Below are 27,826 nucleotides of genomic sequence, written 5' to 3'. Positions count from 1 at the left end.
TGTATATGGAATATTTTTTCCATTCCTTTGCTTTGAGTCTGTATTTGTCTTTACAGGGGAAGTGCATTTCCTGTAGGCAGCATATAGTTGGTTCCTGTTTCTTTATCCATTCAGCCAGTCTCTGCCTTTTAAGTGGAGAATTTAATCTGTTTACATTCAAGGTTATTATTGACATGTGAGGTTTTTTATTTGTTCTTGTTAATTGTTTTCTTGTGGTTTTCTTTATTCTTTGTGTTTTTTTTTCTTTTTCTGTTATTGCTGGTTATTGTGGTTTGATAGTTTTCTATAGTGATACCTTTTGAATCCTTTCTGTTCTTTATTTGTATTTGGTTTATGAGTGAGTTTTATGGTTTCATGTGTTTTCTTGATGATAAATGTCATCCTTTCATTTCCAGGTTTAGGACTTCCTTGAGCATTTCTTATAGATCTGGTCCAGTGGTGATGAATTCTCTTAGTGTTTGCTTGTCTGGGAAAGACATTATTTCTTCATTTATGAAGGCGTATTTTGGTGGATATAGTATCCTTGCTTGGCAGTTTCTTTCTTTCAGCTCGTTGAATATGTCATTCCATTCTCCTCTGGGGGGTAAGGTTTCAGCTGAGAAATCCACTGATGGGGTTTCCTTTATAGGTATGTAGATACTTGCCTCTTTCTGATTTTAGAATCCTGTCTTTGTCTTTGACTTTAGACATTTTGATTATAATGTGCTGTGGAGTAAGCCTTTTTGCATTTTATCTGTTGGTGGAATCTCTGAACTTCCTGGATCTGCATGTCAGTCTCCTGCCAGACTTGGGAAGTTTTTATCAATTATTTTGTCAAATAGGTTTTCTAGGCCTTTCATTCTCTCTTTGCCCTTGGGGACACCAGTCATTCAAATATTTGTTTGCTTTATGTTGTCCCAGATGTCACAAAGGCTTTGCTTATTCCTTTAAATCCTTTTTTTCTTTATTTTTCTCTCATTGGACTATTTCAAAAAACCCATCTTCAAGTTCTGAGATTCCTTCTTCTGCTTAAACTAGTCTATTGTTGAAGCTTTTGAATGTATTTTGTATTTCAATTAATTCTCCATTCCAGAATTTGTTTGATCCTTTTAAAAAATATCTATCTGGTAGATTTCTCATTCATATCCTGAATTGTTTTTCGAATTTCTTTGTATTGTTTTTCAGAATTTTCTTGTATCTCCTTGAGCCTCTGTAAATGAGCATTTTGAATTCTTTGTCTAAGGTTTAATGAATTTCTTTTTAATTGGTATCTGTTGCTAGAGAATTCTTGTGTTTCTTTTGGGTTGTCATATTTCTTTGCTTTTTTGTGATTCTTATGTTCTTTTATTGATATCTGTACATCTGGTGTAACTGTTGCTTCTTCCACATTTTTGAATTTGCCTTTGTAGTGGAGGACTTTTTCCTGAAGATGTATCTATGATGTTGGTTGGATAGGGCACTTTGGTGTTGATTTGGGTGCATGCAGTAGTGTAGTTCCTATATGGTTTCTTTGGCTATAAACAGTGTTAGTGGTACCTGTGACTTCCATATAGCTTAGATGCAATTATTAGTGGAGGCTGTGCTGAAGTTTTGCTGGAGACTGGGATGCCAGGTAGGCCAGTCTTTGGGCCCCAGGAGTGGCAGTGGTAGGCTGAAGTGATTATCCTTGAGCCCTGGAGTGGTGTATGCTGATTCTAGTGTTAGTGGGTCCAGATGGCTGGTTCTTGGGCCTCCAGGTGGTTTGCTTTGATGCTGGCACTGGCAGTGGCAGGCCACACATGTGGGGATGTTCTTGGGCTCCTGGGCAGCAGGTGTGATATGGGTGATGGTAGTGGCAGTGGTGGGGCAAATCATTGGAACCCAAGTGGTTCAAGCTGCTGTTGGTGGTGGCTGCAATGGGTTGGGAAGACCAATCCTGTGATCCACAGGTGGCATATGTGTTTGGGTGCCAGCTGTGGTGGTATTGACAGGTTGCATCAGCCTGATCTCAGACCTCAGGAGGAGTGCTCAGATGTCAACAGTGATGGGCTGGGTTGGGCAATTTTCAGGCACCTGGACAGCATGCTCAAGTATTAGGGGGAGACACTGGTCCAGCAGACTTGTTATCAGGCCCCTGGTAGTGTGTTTAGGCACTAGCTATGATAATATGGGTGGAGTTGTCTCTAGGCCACTGGAAAAATGCTCAGATAGGGACAGTGGCAACTGTGTTGCAGAAGCCTGCCACTGGGGAAAGTGGGCCCACTCTCAGTGGGAGCAGCAAAGGCAGACAGTTCTGGAGTGTATGATTTTCTTGCACTTTAGTCCTGCAACAGCTTGCAGCAGCAGTCCTCGGATTTGTCTTTGAGGCACATGAAAGTGCTTAGCCTCCCCTCTCCCTCCTTGGTCTGGGAGTAGCAGCAGTAGCATCGGCTCCAGGGCAGGATACAGTCCTTTCGGGACTAGGGTCTCAGAATGGTGCCTTGTGGTAGCTACTCAAGGCTTAGGGGCCTGTGGGTCACAGTGTCAGCTCCCTTTCTGCAGCAACGCCTCTGCACAATCTTTAGGCAGCTCCCTATGTGAGTCTCAAGTTGATTCAAGATGACTGACTAGATCCTACTAGTATGCACCTCATGAGTGTCAAGGGGCTCTCCTCTAGCTAGGATTGTAAGAGTTTGTGGCAGGAGTGTGGACCCTTGGGGTCTCTTACTTGCCTTTTCTCTGTGTCACAGAGCTTCTCCTGGCTTCCAATGCATCTTGGCCAAGGAGGCTGCCTCATTTCTGTCTCTTTCCTTGCTTTCGGTGCTTCCTAGAACTTCTCGGTTGAATTCCAGTGTTTTCTCCTGGAGGATCTATTCTAATTGTAAGTATCTATTTGATATTTTGGTTCCTTTCCATGGATGAGGTGCATACTAGTAGGATCTAGTTAGTCATCTTGAATCAACTTGCCTCATGATTTTTCTGAAGCTGCTTCTTTTCTTAGAACTTCTTCTTTGGGATAGAGATTATAGCCATCCCACACATTTCCTTAGTTATTATTTTTTGAAGATTCATAGCATATCGTTTATGCTTTACTGTTTGGTTTTTTTGCCATTTAAAGTACTCTTAAATTGCTTTTGTTAGGCTTTGACAAAGAGAATCTGTGATGTGGTTTTACTCTGCCTTCCACCCAGCTCTCGGAAGACCTATAATTTTTGTACTTAGAAAAATTAATAAAGATATTTCTACTTTAGAAGGTAGAATATAAAATTTTCAAAAAATAAAATGAGACATATTTGAAAAATTGATCAAAATATAAGAAGTGCAATGAAAATAACATGAAATTTACAAAGAAAAATAAAACCAATATATTGAGGATTCAGTTTAAAAAATACCACATACAAACATGTTTCCTCAGAATTTATAAAACTGTGGAAAACAATGTGGTAATATATTTCACAATTCTTAAAAATACTTATTTTCTTTCACACAACATTCCAGTTTGTCCTAAGGAAATAACAAGAATATGTATATATAAACAACAAAAAGACATTAGTATTAATATAAAACTTAAACTGAAAAGTGATTAAAATGTTGATCAACAGATAAATGTTTAAGTGTAATTAGAAAATGCTCATTACAAAAAACAGGATAGTAAACTATACATATTATGTGACCCTAGTTTTATAAGAAAAATATAATAAAAGACAATGAAAGGAAGCACACATTTTTAATTTTATTTTTTAATAACTTACATATTTTTTTCAAATGTTCCATCATGAATATATATTCTTAAATTTAGAGAAAAATAAAAATAATAAGATTAAGAGATATCTGTTCTCTGATGGTTCTAGAGCTGGGAAGGGGTGTGGTTGAAGAAAGTTGCTTAATGGGTATAAAATAGTTAGATGGAAGGAAACAGTGCTAGGGTTGTATAGCACAGTAGCATGACTATAGTTAACAATAATCCCACTGGGCCTTGTGTTTAAGAGCAGGGTCTCTGAAGACATCCTTGTTGAAGATAGTTTTGCCCAAGCGGATATTACAGAGTATTTGTGGGCATGAACTGATTGTAGTTATAAATTTGTGCAACAGACTTGATCTTTGACCTCTTGATGATCTTCTTGCCTATGGCACCTATCACTTTGTAGGGACAGTGGTCAATTCCAGACACCAGAGATATGGTTGTAGGGGTGATCTGAAGTGCCGTAATCGATGTTCTACATGATGATGTGTTGGCTTTGAGTCCAGAGTAGCATCAGGCCAGGACCAGCACCACTCTCCCAGGTTTCACAAACTTGCCCATTTCGACAACAACCAAGTAGGCCTACATCAGAAAGGAAGAAAGCACACTACTGCTAACTGTATATTTCAAAAAAGTTGGAAGATTTGAGATGTTCCTAAAACAAATTATAAATGTTTGAGGTAATAGATATCCTAATTACCCTGATTTGATCATTGCACATTGTATGCATGTATAAAACTATCATATGTACTCCATACATTTGTATAATTATCAATAAACAAATTTAAGATATCTATTTCATATGAAAGAAATATAAATAAATGAATACAAACTTAAGAAAGAAGTATTCATAAGAGGATAAAAATATGAGTTTAAAGTGATAAGATAGCAAAAATGGTAAGACAATAATGTATGCTAAGATTAATCAATATAAGCCAATTAAAACCAGAAGGTAAAAGATTGAATAATAAAGTGATACGATGTTTAAATAATATAATAAAATAATCTAATATTAATGAGTTTTAAAAATAAAATCACACTAAACTGGAAGAAGTAAATAAGGTAGATACCCAGATTAAATCTTCACATTAACATCCTGTAAGAATGAGAAGAAAAAGAGTTTTCTGAGCTGAGGAAGTTTCATAGCTTTAGTGACTGACTGAAGATTGCTGAGAGATAGAAGACAGTATCTATTTAATGGTGCCATTTTCCCCTGGTTTCTCATAATTGAAAAAGCAGCAGCTCTTAGATATTTTAAAAGGAATTTAAGGGGATTTGGGGTTGTTTCTTCGTTGTCATGTTTTTGGAAGTTCTTAGTTACGGTCTCATCGTGACCGTCTCAGAATGATAGCCTCACACCCAGAGTCTACATGACTTCTGGCTCTCCTACACGTAATTAAGTGTTCATGTTCTAATTCCAAATCCCCAAGAGAGAGTATCTAATTGCTTCAATCATTTATGTTCTGGGGATAGGGTTGGGAGTGAAGGAACAGGGTCAAATAGTACAAAAGATCTGTTCCTTCCAGGGTTATAAGCAGGACAGATTCTCAAAGAAGAAATTATTGGCATCTCTGATACATGTCGTGAATAATTTTAATTTCTATATGTAATGTGAATAATCACAGATAAAGCAAAGGATTTTTTTTTTAAGTCTCAGTGTCTTCCACTGTACTAGTGAATTATGGGAACACAGTAACGGTAGCTTCATAAAATGGTCACAAAATGAGAACATATTGATGTCTAGATAGAATTATCTTAAGTAAATCTCTGGATTGAAGATTTCAGCATCTTCTCACTTATTTGTGGGATCTAAAAGTCATGTCAATTGAACTCACGAACACAGAGAGTAGTAAGATGGTTACCAGATGCTGGGAAGGGTAGTAGGAGGTTAGGGAGGAAGTAGGGATGGTTAATAGGTACAAAAAAAAAAAAAATAGAAAGAATGAATAAGATCTACTATTTGATAGCACAATCGGGTGACTATAGTCAATAATAACCTAAATTTATTTTTTAAATAACCTAAATAATGTAATTTGATTATTTGTAGCTCAAAGAATAAATGCTTGAGGGGATACATACCCCATTTGTATGATGTGCTTATTTCACATTGCATGCCTGTATCAAAACATCTCAAGTACCCTGTAAATATATACACCTACTCTGTACCCTCAAAAATTTTAAAAAGTTTAAAAAAATATAAAATATTATCAAATGATGATTTTAATTCTACCCCATAAAATTAAATAAGCATTGTATTTCACCTTTTAAAATAAGTCCATTCATGCTATGTAGACATTAAAACTAAATATTTTAGGAAAATTGCTTTTGTTCTATGTACATGTTTAGCATTACTTCCCGTATAATTTTAAAATCTGAAATTCTTCTAGCATACCGAGTAAGTAGATTATGATATACTGAAGGATTAAGCTTCACTGTCTTGTGTCAGATTAATCTCTCATACATAGATTGTCACTTGACCTGATAGAAATATGACTGTAATTCACTAAAAAAATTCAGTGGATAAGTAACCATTTCACTATTTTATGTAGAATGAAGAATGTATGCTCCTTGACTGATTGTATAATTCTCCAAATTAAATTTAAATAAACCTCATAATCACGCATTTTTCTCAGAGTTTCATAAGGATTCATGGAAAAGGTATATCTGATAGCTTATGTAGTGAAATAGAACAATTAAATATAAATATTCTGTGATTATTCCCTTTTATTAGGGTTAAAGTGTGTTAAAGTTACTGAATGAGGATAATTTTGTATTTTTATATAAAAGTTTCTGCATTATTTTAAACTTAAATTTTCTCATGAAACAAGTACAGATAAACTTTTGCATTTAAACAAAATAGTTAATACTATGAGAACATTACTCCATTTGCTTATATGTTTTTGAATGAAATAGGTAAAATTATATGCATATAAATGAATGTTAAAAGGGAGTGTGAAAAATAAAGATAGCAGTGAGGATTATAGTTTGAAATTAATGTATATTTAATAGTTAAAGGAAATTTAAATAAAGTAAAGCAATGTGTTTTTGTCCTAACAGGAGGTTGTATGAAAGAACTGAAATGTATCATATTTAGGTAAATAGTTCAGCTATAGAGCAGAAATATTAACCTAAAAAATTAATTAAAAAGTTGAAAATAAATAGGTGGGCACAGTGGCTCATGCCTGTAATCCCAGCACTTTGGGAGGCTGAGGCAGGAGGATAGTTTGAGTTCAGGAGTTTAAGACCAGCCTGGGTAGCACAGTGAGACCCTGTCTCTATAAAAAAATTAAAAATTAGCCAGGTGTGGTGGCATGCACCTATAGTCCCAGCTACTCAGGAGGCTAAGGTGGGAGAACGGTGTGAGCCTGGGAGGTGAGGCTGCAGTGAGCTGTGGTCGTGCCACTGCACTCCAGCCTGAGTGACAAAGTGAGACTCTGTCTCAAAAAAAAAGTTAAAAGTATTAATAAACTTTTACATAACACATGAACAATATTATGTAATTTATGTTAGAATCATTGTAAGAGGATAAAGGAATACTGCTTTTTTTGAAAAGTTGAGAATAAAACTAGAATACTGAACTAGATTGTTAAAATCTGATTTTTAAAATGAATTGTATTTTAAACGTCATGACTTATTTTTTACAAGACCTATTTTTTTTTTTTTTTAGACAGAGCCTCGCTCTGTTGCCCAGGCTGGAGTGCAGTGGCATGATCTCATCTCACTGCAACCCCTGCCTCCTGGGTTCAAGTGATCCTCCTATCTCAGCCTCCTGAGTAGTAAACTTCATGACTTATTTTTTATAAGACCTAATTTTTTTTTTAGACAGAGTCTTGCTCTGTCACCCAGGGTGGAGTGCAGTGGCATGATCTCGGCCCACTGCAACCTCTGCCTCCTAAGGTTCAAGCGATCCTCCTGCCTCAGCCTCCTGAGTAGCTGGAACTACAGGCACATGCCATCACACCCAGCTAATTTTTGTATTTTTAGTAGAGATAGGGTTTCACCATACTGGCCAGGCTGGTCTTGAACTCCTGACCTTGTGATCCCCCCGCCTTGGCCTCCCAAAGTGCTGGGATTACAGGCATGAGCCACCGTGCCTGGCAAGACCTAATTTTTTTAGAGCAGTTTTAAGTTCACAACAAAGTTGAGAGGAAGATAGAGAGATTTCCCATATATGTACTGTCCCCACAGATGCAATAGCTGCCCCCCATCAACATCCCCCACCAGAATGGTATATTTGTTACAGATGATGACTCTCCATTGATACATCATCACCCAAAGTCCATAGCTTATATTAGGGTTTACTCTTGATGTTGTACATTCTCTGGGTCTTGACAAATGTATGATGAGCTGTATTTACTCTATCGTATCATATAAAATAGTTTCACTGCCCTAAGAATCCTCTGTGCTCCACCTATTCATCCCTCCTTTTCCTGTAACCCCTGGAACCCACTGATCTTTTTATTGTCTTCATAGTTTTCCAGAATCCCTTTTCCAGAATGTCATATTGATGGAATCATACATTATGTAGCCATTTCAGATTGACTTCTTTCACTTGGTATTATGCATTTAAGGTTTCTTCATGTCTTTTCATGGCTTGATAGCTAATTTATTTTAGTGTTGAATAATATTCCATTATTTGGATGTACTACAGTTTATCCATTCACCTACTGAAGGGCATCTTGATTGCTTCCAAGTTTTGTTACTTATGAATAAAACTTTGATAAACATCCATGTGCAGATTTTTGTGTGGACATAAATTTTCCACTCTTTTGGATAAATACCAAGGAGCTCAATTGCTGAATGATATATATGGTAAGAGTATGTCTAGTTTTGTTGAGAAACCACGAAACTTTCTTCCAAACTGCCTGTACCATTTTGTGTTCCCATGTGCAATAAATGATAGTTCTTGTTCCACCTCCTTGCCAGCATTTGGTGCTATCAATGTTCTGGATTTTGGCCATTCTAATAAGTGTGCGGTGGTTATCTTCTTGTTTTAATTTGCATTTCCCTCATGACATATGATGTGGAGCATCTTTTCATATGCTTTTTTTTTTTGCATCTATATGTCTTCTTTGGTGAGGTGTCTGTTAAGGTCTTTGGTCTTTTTTTTTTTTTTTTTTTTGAGATGGAGTCTTGCCCTGTCGCCCAGGCTGGAGTACAGTGGTGCGATCTTGGCTCACTGCCAGCTCCGCCTCCCAGGTTCACACCATTCTCCTGCCTCAGCCTCCTGAGTAGCTGGGACTACAGGTGCCGGCCACCACGCCTAGCTAATTTTTTGTATTTTTAGTAGAGACAGCGTTTCACCGTGTTAGCCAGGATGGTGGTCCATTTTTTAGTTGGATTGTTTTCTTATTTTTGAGTTTTGGGAATTCTTTGTATATTTTGGATAACAGTTCTTTATGAGATAGGTCTTTTGCAAATATTTTCTCCTAGTCTGTGACCATGTTTTCATTCTCTTGGCAGTGTCTTTTGTAGAGCAGAAATGTTTAATTTTAATGAAATCCAGCTTATTGACTCTTTTCTTTTATAAATCATGTCTTCAGTGTCACATCTAAAAAGTCATCACCAAATCTAAGGTCATCTAGATTTTCTCCTGTTATCTTCTAGGAGTTTTATAGTTTTGTCTTCTACATTAAGGCTTGTGATACATTTTGAGTTAATTTTTTGAAGGTCTTCCTCTAAATTCATCTTTTTTTCTTTTTTTTATTATTATTATACTTCAAGTTTTAGGGTACATGTGCACAATGCACAGGTTTGTTACATATGTATCCATGTGCCATGTTGGTGTGCTGCACCCATTAACTCGTCATTTAGCATTAGGTATATCTCCTAATGCTGTCCCTCCCCCCTCCCCCCAACCCCACAACAGTCCCCGGAGTGTTTTCCCCTTCCTGTGTCCATGTGTTCTCATTGTTCAATTCCCACCTATGAGTGAGAACATGCGTTTGGTTTTTTGTCCTTGTGATAGTTTACTGAGAATAATGGTTCCCAGTTTCATCCATGTCCGTTTTTTTTTTTTTTTTTAAGAGAAATCTCTTGTCCCCCAGGTTTGAGTGCAATGGCTTGATCTCGGCTCACTGCAACCTCTGCCTCCCAGGTTGAAATGATTCTCCTGCCTCTGCCTCCCAAGTAGCTGGGATTAAGGCGCCTGCCACCACACCCAGCTAATGTTTGTATTTTTTTTAGTAGAGATGGGGTTTCACCATGTTGGTCAGGCTGGTCTTGAACTCCTGACCTCAGGTGATCCGCCCACCTCGGCCTCCTGAAGTGCTGGAATTACAGGCGTGAGCCACCGCACCCAGCCTAGATTCATCTTTTGCATGTGGGTGTCCATTGTTCCAACATCATTTATTGAAAAGGCTATATATATATATATATATATTTTTTTTTTTTTTTTTTTACAATGTATTGCCTTTGCTCCTTTGTCAAAGATTAGGTGACTATATTTAGTGGCTCCATTTCTGTGCTCTCTATTCTATTCCATTGACCTATTTGTCCTTCACCAGTACCACACTGTCTTGATTATTGTAGTGTTACAGTAAGTCTTTAAGTTGAGTAGTGTCAGTCCTCTAACTAACTTTATGCCCCTTCAATATTGTATTGGCTATTCTGAGTCTTTTGCTTCTGCATATAAACATTAGAATTGGTTTGTTCATATTTACAAAATAACTTGTTGGGATTTTGATTGGGATAGCATTGAATTTATAGATCAAGTTGGAAAAACTGTTGTCTTGATAATATTAAGTCTTCCTATCTATGAATATGGAATATCTTCCAATTTATTTATAGTTTTCCTCATATAGATGCTGTAAATATTTTGTTAGATTTATACCTAAGTATTTCAGTTTTTTGGTGCTTATATAAATGGTATCGTGTTTTTTATTTCAAATTGCACTTGTTCATTGCTGGTATATAGGAAAGCAATTGACCTTTGTATATTAGCTTTGTATCCTGCAATCTTGCTATAATTGCTTATTCCAGTTTTCTTGTGAATTCTTTTGGATTTTCTTCCATGATTTTTTTAAAAAAAGCAAATTGGTAGTCATGTAACTAGGGTTATAGTTGTAGATTATTAAAATATAGAAATATTCTTAGCAAAATCTTGCTACTTCTGAAAGTCAGCTTTTTTGGAGTTATTTTAGGAGATAGCAGATCTCAGTGAATTTCAGTCTTCAAAGTCATATTAGGGAAAAACTTTATGTTACATATATATTTCTCAAAATTGTGATAAATACACATAACATATAATTTACCATCTTACCCATTTTAAGTGTGCAGCTTAGTGGGCTATGTATATTCACACTGCTGTGCAACCAACCTCCAGAACTTTTTTTGTCTTGCAAAACTGGAACTGTCTACCAATTAAATAATGACTCACAATTTTCCTCTCCCCTCATCCCCTGGCAACTACCATTCTATTTTTGTTTTTATGAATTTGACTATTTTGGATACCTCGTATAGGTGGAATCATACAATATTTGTCTTTTTGTGACTAACTTATTTCACTTAGCATAATATATTCAAGGTTCATGTATGTTGTAGCATGTGTCACAATTTACTTCCTTTTTTAGGCTCAATGTTCTATTTTGTGTGTGTGTGTGTGTGTACAGACATACATAAGCACCACAGTTTATGTATCTGTCAGTGGACATTTGGGTTCTTTTTGCCTTTTAGCCATTGTGAATAACAATACTGTTATTAACATGGGTGTACAAATATCTGTTTGAGTCACTGCTTTAAATTCTTTTGGGTATATACTGGAAGTGGAATTGTTGGATCATATCATCATTGTATTTTCAATTTTTTGAGGAATCAATGTACTGTTTTCTGTAATGGCTGTGCAATTTTAACTTTGTACCAACAGTGCATAAATGTTCCACATCCCTGCTAACACTTATTTTCTTTCTTTCTTTTATAATGTAATAGCCATCCTAAGGTATGTAAAGTATTATGTGATTGTGGTTTTGATTTTCATTTCCACTAGCAACTACATTGGCAATGTTGAGCATTATTTCATGTGCTCATTGGCCATTTGTATATCTTCTTTGGAGAAATGTCTGTTCAAGTTCTTTGCCCATTTAAAAATATTTTGCTATTTTTTGTGTGAGTTGTAGGAGTTCTTTATATAGTCTAGATATTAAGCCCTTATCAGATATGATTTGCAAATGTTTTCTTCCATTTCATAGACTGCTTTTTCAATCTGCTGATAGTGTCCTTTAATGCACAGAAGTTTTTGGAGTCCAGTTCATCTATTTTTACTTTTGTTGCTGGGCTTTATGTCATATCCAAGAAATCATCACCAAATCAAATGTAAAGAAGCTTTCCTTCTGTTTTCTTCTAATAGTTTTATATTTTTAGGTCTTATGTTTGGGTCTTTGATCCATTTTGAGTTATTTTTGTATATGGCATAAAGTAAGGGTCCAACTTCTTTCTTTTGCGTGTGGATATCCAGTTTTCCCAGCAGCAGCATTTGTTGAAAAGACTGCCCTTTCCCTCCCCATTTAATGGTCTTGGCACCCTCATCAAAAATAATTTGACCATATACTCTAAGGTTTATTTCTCGGCTCTGTATTTGTTCAATTGGTCTATATGTCTGTGTGTATATATTTAAATAATATAATTAATTAATTAGTATTTTCTTTTTCTTTTTTTTTTGATAGAGTGTCTCATGCTGTCACCCAGCCTAGAGTGCAGTGGTGCGATCTTGGCTCACTGCAGCCTCCACCTCCTGGGTTCAAGCGATTCTCCTGCCTCAGCCTCCATGAGTAGTTGGGACTACAGGCACGCACCACATGCCCAACTAATTTTTGTATTTTCAGTAGAAATGGGGTTTCGCCATGTTGGCCAGGCTGTTCTTGAATACCTGACCTCAGGTGATCTGCTTACCTCGGCCTCCCAATGTGCTGGAATTACAGGTGTGAGCCACCATGCCTGGCCAATTAGTATGTTTTAAAATAAAGTCTTAGTTGTAAATTTGATAGTCTTTACTAATTTAGAGATGGTGAAACTTCACCTCCATTCTCTTAGGGTCCTGACTGGGCCCAATAACTAAACTGATATACGTTAGATTAACAGGAGAAAAGCATGCACATTTATTCAATACAAGTTTTATGTGGCATGGGAGCCTTCATAAAGGAACGAAGAACTGAAGAAGCTGTTAGAGTCAATTTCTTAAATACTGAATTGGACAAAGAACAGTAAGTTGGGAAAATGTGATAAGGCAAAGGGGATTAGGCTAGGATAGTTAATTGTGTAGGTAAGTAGCCAGGAAGATAAGCATTGGTGTAACTAGGTTTGTTTTTACAGAATTCCTTTGGCCTCAGCTTTTTGTCCTCCATGGTAAGAATGTAGCATCTTTCATATAGGAATTTCATTTCTTGCCTTAGGAACCAGCATGAATGTCATAGCGATCTTTTTTTCACCTGCTGTTTTTCAAGTGCTCTATTAACTTAAATAGTTAATATGCCAGAATGGTATAATTTTTTTCATTAGTGAGTCCTGAGATTTTATTTTCTTTTCACAGTATCCATAGAAAAATCTTGCTCCTACCCCATCTGTATCAGTCCCATTTCCCCTGCATCCTATAGGTAACCATGTCATAAGGAAATACACATATATAAGTCCTATTGTTTCTCCTTTTTTAAACTTAATCTATCTTACAGTTACTTTTTACTGTCCTAATTATAGCACATTTTTACTTTTTAGGTTCTATGATTTGAAGAGTGGTATGGCTATATATTACACCTTCTAAGTTGTTACCATATTTTGGAGCAAAATGTATTATTATTTTTACTATTAATTAACATTTAACATGAATCATGATCCTAAAAGCATCAAAATGTCTTCATAACATCCTACAAAGAAGAGAGAACAGCACTGCTGTTCTATACTGTGGCTCTTGCCTGGTCTATAGTTACAAGAAATAGTTCTTTAGTTGTTGTGATGCCCTGGGTAGGCTTCATTCTTAAGTAATGTACTTTGTCTATAGTAACTCCCTGCAAATATGTATATGTGAACAGAATATCTTGAAGATACATGGTGAGGTTTGGTTGCCTTTGTTCTCTGAAGTCTTTTTTTTTTTTTTTTTTTTTTTGGAGATGGAGTCTCACTCTGTCTCCCAGGCTGGAGGCCAGTGGCATCTCGGCTCACTGCAACCTCTGCCTTCTGGGTTCAAGCGATTCTCATGCCCCAGTCTCCCAAGTAGCTTGGACTACAGGCACGTGCCACCACACCCAGCTAATTTTTTTTTTTTGTATTTTTAGTAGAAACGGGGTTTCACCATGTTAGCCAGGATGGTCTTGATCTCCTGACCTCATGATCCATCCACCTTGGCCTCCCAAAGTGCTGGGATTACAGGCGTAAGCCACCATGCCCGGTCTGTTCTCTAAAGTCTTTACGGTTGTTGTTTCTATTATTGTTCCCAGCAAGAACTGGAACTGACCTGATGTCATGATCTATGAATATAATTTTTAATTAAGGAAGAAGTACCAGGAAATCTCATGTCACTATAGACCTGCTTTGCTGAATACCATTTAGCAGTCTATACTCCAGCCACCAGGCATATTGGTTGTGCAATGATGCCTCCACGATAACTAACAGTGAGGAGTAGAAGTTGGGCTTAGACACTCTGGCTCTTGCATAGGTCGAGGGGTATGTTGTGTTCTTGTAACAAATCCCACATATACATACATATGCATATTGTTCCACAAACATCCCCAAGCAGAAACCAGAGTTAGGAGCAGAATAACCTCAAAAAAATTTTGGTTTTTTGTCCTTGCGATAGTTTACTGAGAATGATGTTTTCCAGTTTCATCCATGTCTCTACAAAGGACATGAACTCATCATTTTTTATGGCTGCATAGTATTCCATGGTGTATATGTGCCACATTTTCTTAATCCAGTCTATCGTTGTTGGACATTTGGGTTGGTTCCAACTCTTTGCTATTGTGAATAGTGCCGCAATAAACATACGTGTGCATGTGTCTTTATAGCAGCATGATTTATAGTCCTTTGGGTATATACCCAGTACCAAACACCGCATGTTCTCACTCATAGGTGGGAATTGAACAATGAGAACTCATGGACACAGGAAGGGGAACATCACGCTCCGGGGACTGTTGTGGGGTGGGGGGAGGGGGGAGGGACAGCATTAGGAGATACACCTAATGCTAAATGACGAGTTAATGGGTGCAGGAAATCAACATGGCATATGGATACATATGTAACAAACCTGCACATTGTGCACATGTACCCTAAAACCCTAAAGTGTAATTAAAAAAAAAAAAAAAAAATTTTGGTTGCTAGGCCATAGATGAGTCTTTCTGAGGCTGGTATTTTGACACTATGTGCTCCATTGTTTCTCATCTGCTGTGTTGTGCTGCATCAATTGTTTCACCACATTATCACTAAAAACTTGGTCTCCCTAAAAACATTTAACTTTTTAGGGCCTGTGTGCCAATGGGGCCTTTTGGACTTGACTTCAGCTTTTTGGAGGACAGAGTCCTTTTCCCCTTGTAGTGTTGGGTTATTAGTGAATCAACCCTGAAGGGGTAAAGGGTTGGAGCCTCAGCCTCCCAAGAGGCTGTCACTGGAGAATGGTCTCACTGACCTCAGCCCTTGGGCATTTCTACAGCACATTTTCCCCCTAACCCCTCTACTCCTGCCAAATGCCTACCTAACTCTTATAATAGGAAAGCTGGGAACTTCACTCAAAACCATACAAAAAACCAGTTTGTACATTTGGACAGCTCCCGAGCACTCACAGTCACTGTGTTTCTCTTTTCCAGCAGCAGACGGTCACTCTCATGCAGTTTAAGTGATTTATTGATGTCTCAGCTAAACTTGCTATTGTTTCAGGACTTTTCGCCATCAAGGTTTTTAAGGAAGAGCATTCTGTACCAGAGGAGCCATGCTGCTTCCTTGTGTTTGCTAATGTGTCCTTAGCCAGCCTCATTCTTCTTCAGCTTTTCTTCTTTGGCAGTAGATCCTCATGGTGTCCATCTTAGACATCCCTTTGTTCACATTCCATGCCTCCTACTTGGCCTTGGCTTTCACATCTGAGGCTGAAGGGGCAGGGATGTTGCAGTCGCTCTGGGTGGGCTGTTTATAGAAGCTATACACCAGCAGTTTTCTCCTGATCGCACACAGTACCCTTCAGCTGCTTGAGGGCAGTGTGGGCCAGCTCAAACTCCACTTGGCACATTGTGGGAGGGGAGGCCAGGCCCCTCTGTCCTTTCTAGGTGACACCTGGTGCTAGAAGGCTCATCAGGTTTCTTCATCAATAGAGTAGGGATCATGATGATGATGATGTATCTTCCTCACTGAGTTTCAGGGGACTTTTCATTGAGAATCCCTATGTACAGTGTCTGGCACAGGGCTATATGTGTTGTAGCACTGATCAAACTCTCAGTAGACGGTGGTATAATTTTAACTCCTTAACAAACATTTCAAGATAGTAAGAAGAAAGTATAATACCAAGTTTTGGTTACACAGCCTTTTAATGAAGCAAAAACTTTTAGACATTAACATTCCAAAGTTTATTCTAGCAATAAGACACAATGTGACAGCTAATATAAATTACTGTGGAAATTACTTCAGATCTGAGAAATCTGGAAAATAGTTGAAAAAGCTCATGGGTCTATTCCTGAAGGCCAACCTGTGAACCTGTCAGTGCTAGGACAGATACTACCTAGCTGTTCCTGCCTATACCACTCTTCTTACTTTAGAGCTATGGTAGCCCCTTCATAATCCTTTCAGGTTCTAGCAAAGCAGGAATATCAATTTAATTAATATTCTCAGATTTACAACATCTGGGAAATAACAGCATTTATAAATCATGGACATTATCAAAGATCATTCATAATATATTCTTACTATCTAAACTTGGTTTTCTGTACATTTAATTTTTCTAGACGTATGTGAAGTGGGGAAAATGGGTACTTTAAGAACTATGATTTGTTTAATTTTCACCTACATAACTGGCAAACATTTTCATTATTATTATTATTATGTAGAACAACATAGATGTATCAATATCCATATTTTATATTTAATATCTCACAGGAAAGGTATTTTGGGTTAATGACTATTTACCCAGAAAATCTGGAGAAAATTTTGCAATCTTGACAAAACCCTATTTTTTTGAATAAAATTTTTTCTCTAAAAAGTAGTTAACTTTTGATTATCTGTGTGATAAAGAAGGTTGGGAATAGGAGAATGAAAATTTGCTGGTAACTCAGTTTGGCTTACATGTTATGCATTATTAAAATTTTTTCAGAGCAATAACAAAATGAAAAATCTAATTTGAGTTTCACCTTCTTTTGTCATACCCTCTGGTAGAGGTACAGATAAATGGGAAGTAGAAAGAAAAATTTGAAGTATAAAAGCCTTCAGTCTGATTAACTTTGAAATCTAAGATTTATATAATGTAATTATTGTCTAATATTAAACAATGTTGATTATCATAGATGTCTATAATTTTTTTTTTTTTTTTTTTTTGAGACGGAGTCTTACTTTGTCACCCAGGCTGGAGTGTAATGGCATGATCTCAGCTCACTGCAACCTCCGCCCCCCGGGTTCACGCCATTCTCCTGCTTCAGCCTCCCAAGTCGCTGGGACTACAGGTGTACGCTATCACGCCTGGCTAATTTTTTTTTTATTTTTTTTTTATTTTTAGTAGAGACGGGGTTTCACCATGTTGTCTAGGATGGTTTCCATCTCCTGACCTCGTGATTCGCCCGCCTCGGCCTCCCAAAGTGCTGGGATTACAGGCATGAGCCACCGTGCCTGGCCTATAGATGTCTATAATTGTGAAATACCAGTTATCTGCTAAAGAATGGGTGTCAATAACTGTGAAGGGTATGAGATTTTACCCTACTTACTAGCTAACAAGTTACCACACTATAGTTTCATGAGTGCTGTTAGAAGACATGAGACTCCTGAGTCAGAGACAAATGATAGTAACCAGGGTATCGGCATTTTTTTCTTTTCTTCATGGATTCTCTGAGCCCTATTCCTATAGAACAATGTCAAGAGATGACACCTGCACACTCAATGGGCAGTGTAAAGGAGAGGCATTCTGAGCTTAAAGAACTCAAATCTCAAAGAAAAGTTGATAAGCATGCCTGCGCCTTTCTCCAGAGGGAAAACAGTATCTGTGTTCTAAGGGGCAGTCAGGGCAAATTACTCATAGCAGTAATTTGAGAGAACCATGGAGAATTGTCTTCTAACAGTGGGTCTGGGCTGAAAATTTGCATAATAAATACTGTATTTGTAATGTAAATTAATAATGTAAACAAGAGCAGAAGAGGACTTTCTTTTTTTTCTTTTGGAGACAGGGTCACTCTCTGTTGCCCAGGTTAGAGTGCAGTGGCGCGATCACAGCTCACTGTAGCCTTGAACTCCTGGGCTCAAGCAGTTCTTCTGCCTCAGCTTCACAAGCATGTACCACCATGCCTGGCTAATTTTTAAAATTTTTTCTAGAGACAGCGTTTCACTATGTTGCACAGGCTAGTCTTGAACTCCTGGGCTCAAGAGATCCTTCAGCCTTGGCCTCCTAAACCACTGGGACTACAGGCATGAGCACTATGCCTGCCCCCTACTGCCCCTTTTTTAAAGTACCTGGGAGAACAAAGTTTAAATATTCTATTTTTGTAGCACCTAATTAACATACAATTTGAGACACTTTCAAAATTTTACATTATTGAAAATAAGTAGGTTAAAGACTTTTACTTAGGATCACTTTGCTGTTATGCTGCATGTTTTTGAAATAATAAAACTTTATTTTGAAAACACTCAACTCAAAACTCTTAAGTAATTTATGTGATTCATACTGTCTTTTGTTAAAAATCCACACAGGGGATTTTAAGTCTGTATCAGGCCATGAAAAAGTTTAGATACGAAGCAGGCAGTTTTCTTTTTTTCTTAATATTTACACCAGACCAAAGTGAATCATTTTGAGAGAACTACCATCTCTGATATCCTGCAAATAAACAAATAAAAAATAATGTTTAAGCAGAGTAAAAAGTTACTGACTTAACATTTGTATCTTTATTATTTTTAAGTACTTAAAAATAGTGAAACAAAATAAGATAGTTTAAAATGTACTGCACATAGCTACATAAGAGAACTGTATACTTACCTGACTTGGTCATCAAAATTTTGATACGATATTCATAAAAACTAGTCAAGAAATAATAAGCATTAAAAGGCAAAGAAAGGACAGGATGTTAATTGAAATTTAGAAGCATCTGAGGGTTCCTCCAATGAAAAATTGCAAACTGTGGGTCATCATTTGGATTCTACAGTGTGATTTTAAAATACTGTGTGTTCTAAAAGGTATTATATAGCATATATTTCCTAATTTTGGTGTTTTACTGAGTATTTGATAATGGCTCTTGAGATAATGGTTTATAAAATAGAAAAGATTGTGGTTTTATAAGACTTTCATAAAATTTTATGCAGCTGCAAAGAAATATTAACAACAACTTTATCTATTTCCCATTTGTTATTCTTTCTTTTGCACTTTCCGCCCATCCCTGTCAGTTACAGAAAAACAGAAGATCTTATGGGCTTCTGAAGTTGGATGATGTGTGAAGATAAGACTAAAGATGAGTGATATTATGTGAAAAATAATACAGTGGGGACAGTTTGTAAAATTTGAAGATAACCTACTTAGAGTTGAAATGGTAAAAGTAAAAGGTAAAGAGAGTAGGGATAACAGCACTTACACTATCATGTCATAATTGGAGACATTTTACTTAAAGTATAGGTGAAAATAATTTTAAAAAATAAATTTAAAGTTATTCTGTAAGTTATATCTTAAAAGTTATTTTTACTAAGAGAAGCCTTTCAGAAAGTCTGCATTTGTACTATTTTAAGTAGTCACATCTCAAAGGAAACAGATATGCGGCTAAAAATTAAGGGCAACACATGTATGTAGGTATGTGCCTGTAGATCTTGATGTACACAAAATCGAAAAAAAAAAAAAAAAACCTGGAAAAACAGGTAGCAAGAAGAATGCGTAATTTAATAGTGCCTGAGGCTTGAGTGTGTGCTGGCAAGTTCCAGGCTTTTAGGTAGCTTTCAATTTAAAAAGAAAACTAAGCACTGTCATTTTTAAAACATAAGCTTCAACTCTTGGCTTATAAACTACCATACCAAAGTCTAGTTTCTATACCATGAGAATGGTCATTGAGAAAATGAGTTAGGTTTTGGCCTTGTTCATCAACTGGCAGAGATCCTAGGTAAATTATTTTATTTTCTTAATATCTAGATATACTTGTTGCTAGAAGGCTGATGGCATACCTAAGAACTATCGTGTCGTTCAGCCATGTTGTTGATGTTATGTAGTGTCTTCTATCCATGATTTAATCCTCTCTTACCTTAGGAATTACATTTTAAAAAGTAAGAATCATAGAATTAACTTCTCAAGATCTTCCAGGATTTAAAAAAAAACAAAACAAAAAATATTCCTTTGGAGGATTTCCTTTAAAATCCATTGCATTTTAAAAAGACTTCAGGGCATTTCCAAGGTTTCCATTGCTATATAACCTTGACTTATACTCTACGTACCTTAGAGGGATATTTTGAAGATTTATAAAATAATTTATTTTACATTCAAGTTTTTAAACATTATTTGAAGTAAACATAATCATTAAATAAAATTTGGAAAACAGAAAAGTATGAAAATTTACCCATAGTCCTACCAGTTATACAAAACTAAAGTTAACATGAATTTGCTTCTAGTCTCTTTTTCTCCACATATATGTTTTATTTATTTATTTTAAACACAGCTTGAATTATATTGCATATATAATTCTGTATCTTTTTCTTTTCTTTTTTTTTTTTTGGCCTCACAACACTTCAAAACTTTTTAATGTTCCCACATAGTCTGTTTTTAATGGCTGAATTTTATTATTCCATTAAATACTATAGCTTTATTTAACCACTCCTTTTCTGGATAAATTTACATTGTTTCCAATTTCTTCTTTTTCATAAATAACCCTATGATAGATATTCTTAGGCATGAAGTTTTTTTTTTTTCTGTTTGTAGGATTATTTCCTTGGTATAGAACTGTAGAAATAGAATTATTGGACCAAAAACTTATGAAATTTTAAGCTTCTGGATAAACACTGTAGAATTGGTAGTTTTGCTTTGCTTGTTTCCTAGTTTGGGAGGAGGTGATTTTGTTCAATAATAGGAAGTTGTGGTTCCAAGGAAGATTGATCTTCATCTTTTTTTAATGTGTTGAAATTGTGCTCAGCCTTGACTGAATGAAACTACATGTTAATTCTTGTAGTAATTTTACAGCAACAAAAGGGTTTTCCCCAGTCCCTCATTGCTTTCTACATGTGGTTAAGTGCATTTTCTGAGCCACACCCTTTTGCTGTTACCTAATATTGGGTGATATCAGGTCACTTTCCTTTAAATGTACACAGACTTTTGTAAGTAAATTCAGCAGACAAATTAAGCTTTGCTTTGTTATAAACTGGACTTTGACCTGTGGCTCACTTAATACAGATTTTTAAATTTTAATACAGTAAGTGATCATCTCAGTTTATTATGTCAGGTTTCCTCTGTGTTACTAATAGTCTCTCTTGAAGTTTCTGATTTGGTTTAATAATAATTAAATCCCAGAAGTATAATATTTTAGACATGGAAGAAATCTTAAAACTCCCTAATCTGAAATTCTTTTATTTTATAGATGAACAAGTTGAGGCTCATATGGGTTAAGTGTTTTGTCCAAAGTCAGTTAGTGGCAGAGTTGGGATTATAATTTTGTTCTTATTTCTCTGTAAAGTGTTTTTTTTTCCACTATAGTTTTTTAATGTACTAACAATACTAGTTCCACAGACTGCTTTATGATTAACTTCTCTGATTCCCTATTCCTATCATTCAAGGCTTTTGCTTATAAGCATGCTACCTAGTGGCCCACCCTGTGTGGCAGGAGACGCTTTTCTGAGTAAGTTGACCAGCTCTATTCAAGTTTCACTACTGAACATTGTGAAATTGAACTCTGCTTCTTGCATATTTGGTATCATATATAGGTTTCTTTTTCATCAACATTGCAGAGTTTGGTACTTGACATTTTTTGTAGAAAATGCAGTCTCAAACTGACTATAGTCTAGCACTTGCCAAAGGTTGGCTTGAGGCTTCTGGTACATACTAGAGACAAGTTGATAGATAAGCTAAACTAACTTTATAACTTCTGTGTTAAGTAAGCCATCAGAAAGGAATGTACTTAGAACTTGTCATTTCACCTTTCCACAGGAATGCCTTTAGTGAATTATGATTTAATTTAAGTATTTCACCTTATAAAGAAGAGTTATAATAAGAAACATCTATGTGACTAGAATGTCTATCCTTTGCAAAACTCTTAAGACATGTTTAGTTTGTTTTTCAGTTAAAAATTTAGAGATTGGGTCTTGCTAGGTTCTCCACGCTGGCCTAAAATTCCTGGGCTCAAGCAGTTCTGCTACCTCAGCCTCCAGAGGAGCTGGGACTGTAGGGATACACTATCACACCCAGGTTGCTTTTCAGTTTTTTTTTTTTTTTTTTTTTATTTAATAAGACAGTGTCTTGCTCCGTTGCCCAGGTTGGAGTGCAGTGGTGTGATCTCGGCTCACTGCAACCTCCACTTCCCGGGTTCAAGCAGTTCTCCCTGCCTCAGCCTCCTGAGTAGCTGAGACTACAGGTGCATGCCACCACATCTGGCTAATTTTTTTTGTATTTTTAGTAGAGATGGGGTTTTGCCGTGTTGGCCGGGCTGGTCTTGAACTCTTGACCTCAGGCGATCTCCCCACCTTGGCCTCCCAAAGTGCTGGGATTACAGGTGTGAGCCACCTCGCCGGGCTGCTTTTCAGTTTTTTTTTACACAAGCTTTTTTTTTTTTTTTTTGAGATAAGGTCTCACTCTGTCACCCAGGCTGGAGTGTAGTGGTACAATCAAGGCTCAATGCAGCCTTGATCTCCCAGACTCAGGTGATTTTCCCACCCTAGCCTCCCAAGTAGCTGGGATTACAGGCATGCACCACCACACCAGGCTATTTTTGTATTTTTTGTAGAGACAGGGTTTCACCATTTTGGCCAGGCTGGTCTTGAACTCCTGGCCTCAAGTGATCCACCTGCCTTGACCTCCCAAAGTGCTGGGATTACAGGTGTAAGCCAATGCACCTGGCCTGCACAAACATTCTTGAGTGTGAATATAGAATGCTGAAAAAGTGTTTCCATCTAGATAAATTTATTATTTGCATGTGTTAAAAAGTCAATAAAAACAATAATCATGAACCGTGTTTTAGAACAGAATGGTTTTCCATTACCTAATTTGACAGATTAATCATGTAATATTACTAAATTAAACATAACTATTCTCATTTTACAGATGAGGAAACAAGTATAGAGGTGTGTAGCAGTGAGGAGGTAGTGGAACAAAATTGGACTGAAACAGTTTGCTTATAATACTTCATTCTTTCTGTTATAACGTGATACTTCTCAAAGTAAACCTATTTCACTTTTTTGCCTTTGCCTTCCCAAATTCAGAGCTAAACACACTTTTAACTTGTATAAAACAGCCTGATATTCGACATCACATAACTCTGCAACTTTTTTTTCTTTTCTTTTTTTTGAGATAGGGTCGTGCTCTGTTGCCCAGGCTGGAGAACAGTGGCACAATTATAGCTCACAGCAAAATTACAGCTCAAACTTCTGGGCTCAGGTGATCTTGCCTCAGCCTCCCAAGTAGCTGGGACTACAGGTGTGCACCACCATGCTTGGATAATTTTTTTAAACTTTTATTTTTGTAGAGACAAGGTCTTGCTGTGTTGCCCAAGCTAGTCTCAAACTACTGGGCTCTGGTGATCTTTTCGCCTTAGCCTCCCAAATCACTAGGATTACAGGCTAAGTCACCATGCCCGGCCTGCAACTTTTAGTTGACTTTTGCTGTGTATATAATTTATTTTAGATATGATATATAAAATACTTTAATGAAATGCCCCAAATCTTTCAGAAAGTAAATAGATCATAAATACTGAGATAAAGTATGTTGATATATTTAACTTTTTTTTTTTTTTTTGAGATGGAGTCTCGCTCTGTCGCTAGGCTGGAGTACAGTGGCACAATCTTGGCTCACTGCAGTCTCCGCCTCCAGGTTCAAGCAATTCTCCTGCCTCAGCCTCCCGAGTAGCTGAGACTACAGGCATGTGCCGCCATACCCAGCTAATTTTTTTTTGTATTTTTAGTAGAGACGGGGTTTCACCATGTTGGCCAGAATGGTCTTGATCTCCTGACCTGGTGATCCGCCCGCCTTGGCCTCCCAAAGTGCTGGGATTACAGGCGTGAGCCACCACGCCCAGCCTTAAAATATTTTTTAAAAATCAATTTTTAGAGGAAAGAATGAGAATAGTTTTATCAATTACTCCATCTCAACCAATACTTGAAGATACTGTATTCCATCAAGCAAATTGATAAACTTATGATAGAAGTACTAGCAAACACAAAAATTGCTACTTTATCATTTTTAGAGGTTACACACTTATACTTCAAGATGCTCTATTAATGTAATTGTCAACATGTAAATACCGTGTATGTGTATGTGCGTGTATATATATATATATATATATATATATGCACGCACATACACATATATATATTATATACACGCACATACACACACACATATATATACACACACTCTCTATTCTATGTGTATCACTCCCCTCTGGGTGATAGTAAAAACAGAAAGCGCAGCAGGTTGCTGTATCTACCATAATTCCATATTAAAAGAATGGGTTTCTGCCATTTCTAAATAAAACATTTCTGTGGCCTGGCACGGTGGCTCACAACTGTAATCCCAGCACTTTGGGAGGTCAAGGCGGGTGGATCACTTCAGGTCAGAAGTTCAAGACCAGCCTGGCCAACATGGTGAAACCCTGTCTCTTCTAAAAATAAACAAATTAGCCAGGTATGGTGGCGTGCTTCTGTAATCCCAGTTACTCTGGAGGCTGAGGCAGGAGAATCACTTGAACCCGGGAGGCAGAGGTTGCAGTGAGCTGAGATCATACTTCTGCACTCCAGCCTGGGTGACAGGATGATACTCCACCTCGAAAAAAATGAATAAATAAATATAAGATTTCTTTCAGACAGTATGCCAATGAATAGTACAAACAAGACAATGTAGATATGTAACTACATGATTTATTACCCTTGACTATGAGCAAAGTCAGTGGGAGGAAACAAGAGGTATGCCCCATACCTAGAAACTCACTCAAACATGTAGCCCCAAGATAACCTTACCTATTAAAGTTTAAAAGATAATTAAAACTTTTTCCTTCCATTTCTGTCATTAGCACAAATTTTTTCCAGAATGTTCCCAAGAGGTAACTAAATCACTAGTGGTTTCATTTCTTTCCTTTATTTTTTATTGTGGTAAAATATATGTAACATAAAATTTACCACTTTATTTTTTAAGTGTATACTTCAGTGGGATTAGGCACATTCACATCATGTAACCATCACTGCTCTCCATCTCCAGAACTTTTTCATCATCCAACTGAAATTCTGTACTCATTAAGTAACAATTTCCTATTTCATACTTCCTTAAGCCTCTGATAACCACTGTTCTACTTTTCTGAGATGGAATTTCGCTCTTGTTGCCCAGGCTGGAGTGCAGTGGCACAATCTCGGCTCACCACAACCTCCGCCTCCTGGGTTCAAGTGATTCTCCTGCCTCAACCTCTCGAGTAGCTGGGATTACAGGCATGTGCCACCACGCCCTGCTAATTTTGTATTTTTATTAGAGATGGGGTTTCTCCGTGTTGGTCAGGCTGGTCTTGAACTCCTGACCTCAGGTGATCCACCCACCTTGGCCTCTGAAAGTGCTGGGATTACAGGAGTAAGCCACTGTGTGCGGGGTTCTACATTGTGTCTGTAAGAATTTGACTATTCCAGGTACTTCAAATAAGTGGAGTAATACAATATTTGTCCTTTTGAGCCTCATTTCACTTAGCATAATGTCTGCAAAGTTCATTCATGCTGTAGCAGGTATCAGAACTTCATTCCCTTTTTAGGGCTGAATAATATTTCATTATATGTATATACCACCTTTTGTTTATTCATCTGTCAATGGCCATTTTGATTGTTTCCACCTTTTGGGTATTGTGACTAATATTGCTATGAACATAGGTGTAAAAATATTTGTTCTTGTCCTTGCTTTCAATTCTTTGGGGTGTATACCAGAAGTAAAATTGCTGGATCACATAATGGTTTTATGTTTAATTTTTTGAGGAACTACCATACTGTTTTCCACAGGGGCAACACCATTTTATATTCCCACTGGCAATGTACAAATGTTCTAGTTTCTCCACATCCTTATCAACACTTTTGCTTTCTGTTTTTGATAATGGCTATCTTATTGCTTCTCAGCCTTTTGGCTAAAATCAAATAATAGCCATCCCAATGTATATAAAGTAGTTTCTCATTGTGGTTTGATCTGCATTTTTCTAACAATTAGTGATGTTGAACATCATTTCATGTACTTTTTGTCCATTTGTATATCTTGGAAGTTCTTTGCACATTAAATTTTTTTTTATTGGGTTGTAGTTCTTCTATACTTCTGGTTATTTGTCACTTATTATATATGTGATTTGCAAATACAGTTGTCGCTCAGTATTTGTGGGGGTTGATTCCAGGACCCCCTACAGATACTAAAATCTGCAGATGCTTATGTCCCTGATATTAAATGCATAGTATTTGCATTTAATCTATACATATCCTCACATACATTTTAAATAATCTCTGCATTACTTATAATACCTAATACAATGTAATTGTTATGTAAATCATTGTTATACTGTATTATTTAGGGAATAATTTACAAGAAAAAAGTCTGTACATGTTTAGTACAGATGGTTTTTTTCCCAATGTTTTCAATCTGTTGTTGGTGGAATCCACAGATGAGGAACCCATATGGATACAGAGGGCCAACTGTCTTTTCTCCTGTTGTGTGGGTTGCCTTTTTACTCTGTTGATAGTATCCTTTGATGGACAAACAATAATTTTAATGAAGTCTAATTGATCTGTTTTTTTGTTGTTTTTATTGCCTGTACTTTTGGTGTCTTACCTGTGAAATCGTTGCCAAATTCAATGCTACATTTTCTTCTATGTTTTCTTCCAAGAGAATTATAGTTTTAGGCCCATGTGTAGATCTTTGACACATTTTGAGTTGATTTTTGTATATGGTGTAAGGTATGAGTCTAACTTCATACTTTTGCATATGGACATCCTGTTTTCCCAGCAACATTTGATGAAAAGAATGTCTTTTCCCCCATTAAATGGTCTTGGCACCCTTGTCAGAAATCATTTATCCACATATACAAAGGTTTTATTTAGGTTCTCAATTCTGTTCCATGGTTCTAGATGTCTCTCTTTATGCTAGTACCATATTTTGATTACTGTAGCTTTGCAGTAAATTTTGAAGTCAGAAAGTGTGAGTTCTTCAACTTTATTGTTTGTTTTCAAGATTGTTTTGGCTTCTCAAGGTCCCTTGATTTTCTGTACTAATTTAAGGATGAGTATTTTTTTTTCTATTTCTGCAAAGATATATTGAGATTTTGATAGGAATTGAGTGGAGAGTTCTGTATGTGTCTATTCCATCCAATTGATCTGTAGTGTTTTTCAAGTCTTCTGTTGTCCTTATTGATCTTCTGTCTGGTTGTCCTATCGATTATTGAAAGCAGGTTATTGAAGTCTCCTAATATTACTGCATTGCTGTCTATTTCTTTCTTCAATTATGTTAATGTTTGCTTCATATATTTTAGAGTTCTGATGTTTGGTGCATACATATTTATAATCATTATATCTTGGTGAATTGACTCTTTAATCATATATTATCCTTCCTAGTCTCTTGTGATGATTTTTCATTGAAAGTCTTTTATCTGATACCATTATAGGTACCCCTGCTCTCTTGTGGTTACTATTTACATGAAATATTTTTTCCATCCTTTCCATTTCAGCTTATGTGTTGGATCTAAAATGAGTCTCTTGTGTGCAGCAGAGTGTTAGATTTTTAAAAAAAAAATCCATTCAGTCAATATGTCTTTTGACTAGTAGTTGGATTATTAAAATTTAAAGTAATTATTGACATGGAAGGAT

The 27,826-nt window shown here is 36.6% G+C and overlaps 1 protein-coding gene across 3 annotated transcripts in view; it reads right to left on the bottom strand.

Moving 5' to 3' along the window:
* Positions 1–3,663: 3,663 nt before the first annotated feature.
* The window catches only part of WDPCP (WD repeat containing planar cell polarity effector), a 515,554-nt gene continuing 491,391 nt past the window's right edge, over positions 3,664–27,826 (bottom strand). For 2 of the 3 annotated variants that reach the window (XM_055241570.2, XM_055241573.2), the window contains one exon: positions 16,205–18,659. In XM_055241570.2, the coding sequence (XP_055097545.1) occupies positions 18,609–18,659 (51 nt within the window). In that variant the 3' untranslated portion in view covers positions 16,205–18,608. Of the gene's footprint in view, positions 4,262–16,204; positions 18,660–27,826 lie in introns of those variants that run through there. The other variant, XM_055241569.2, reaches the window with a different exon arrangement.

This window comes from Symphalangus syndactylus, chromosome 14 (assembly GCF_028878055.3).
Source record: "Symphalangus syndactylus isolate Jambi chromosome 14, NHGRI_mSymSyn1-v2.1_pri, whole genome shotgun sequence".
NCBI lineage: Eukaryota > Metazoa > Chordata > Mammalia > Primates > Hylobatidae > Symphalangus > Symphalangus syndactylus.
The sequence above is the reverse complement of the archived record's forward strand: the minus strand, read 5'-3'. Positions and strand labels throughout refer to the sequence as shown.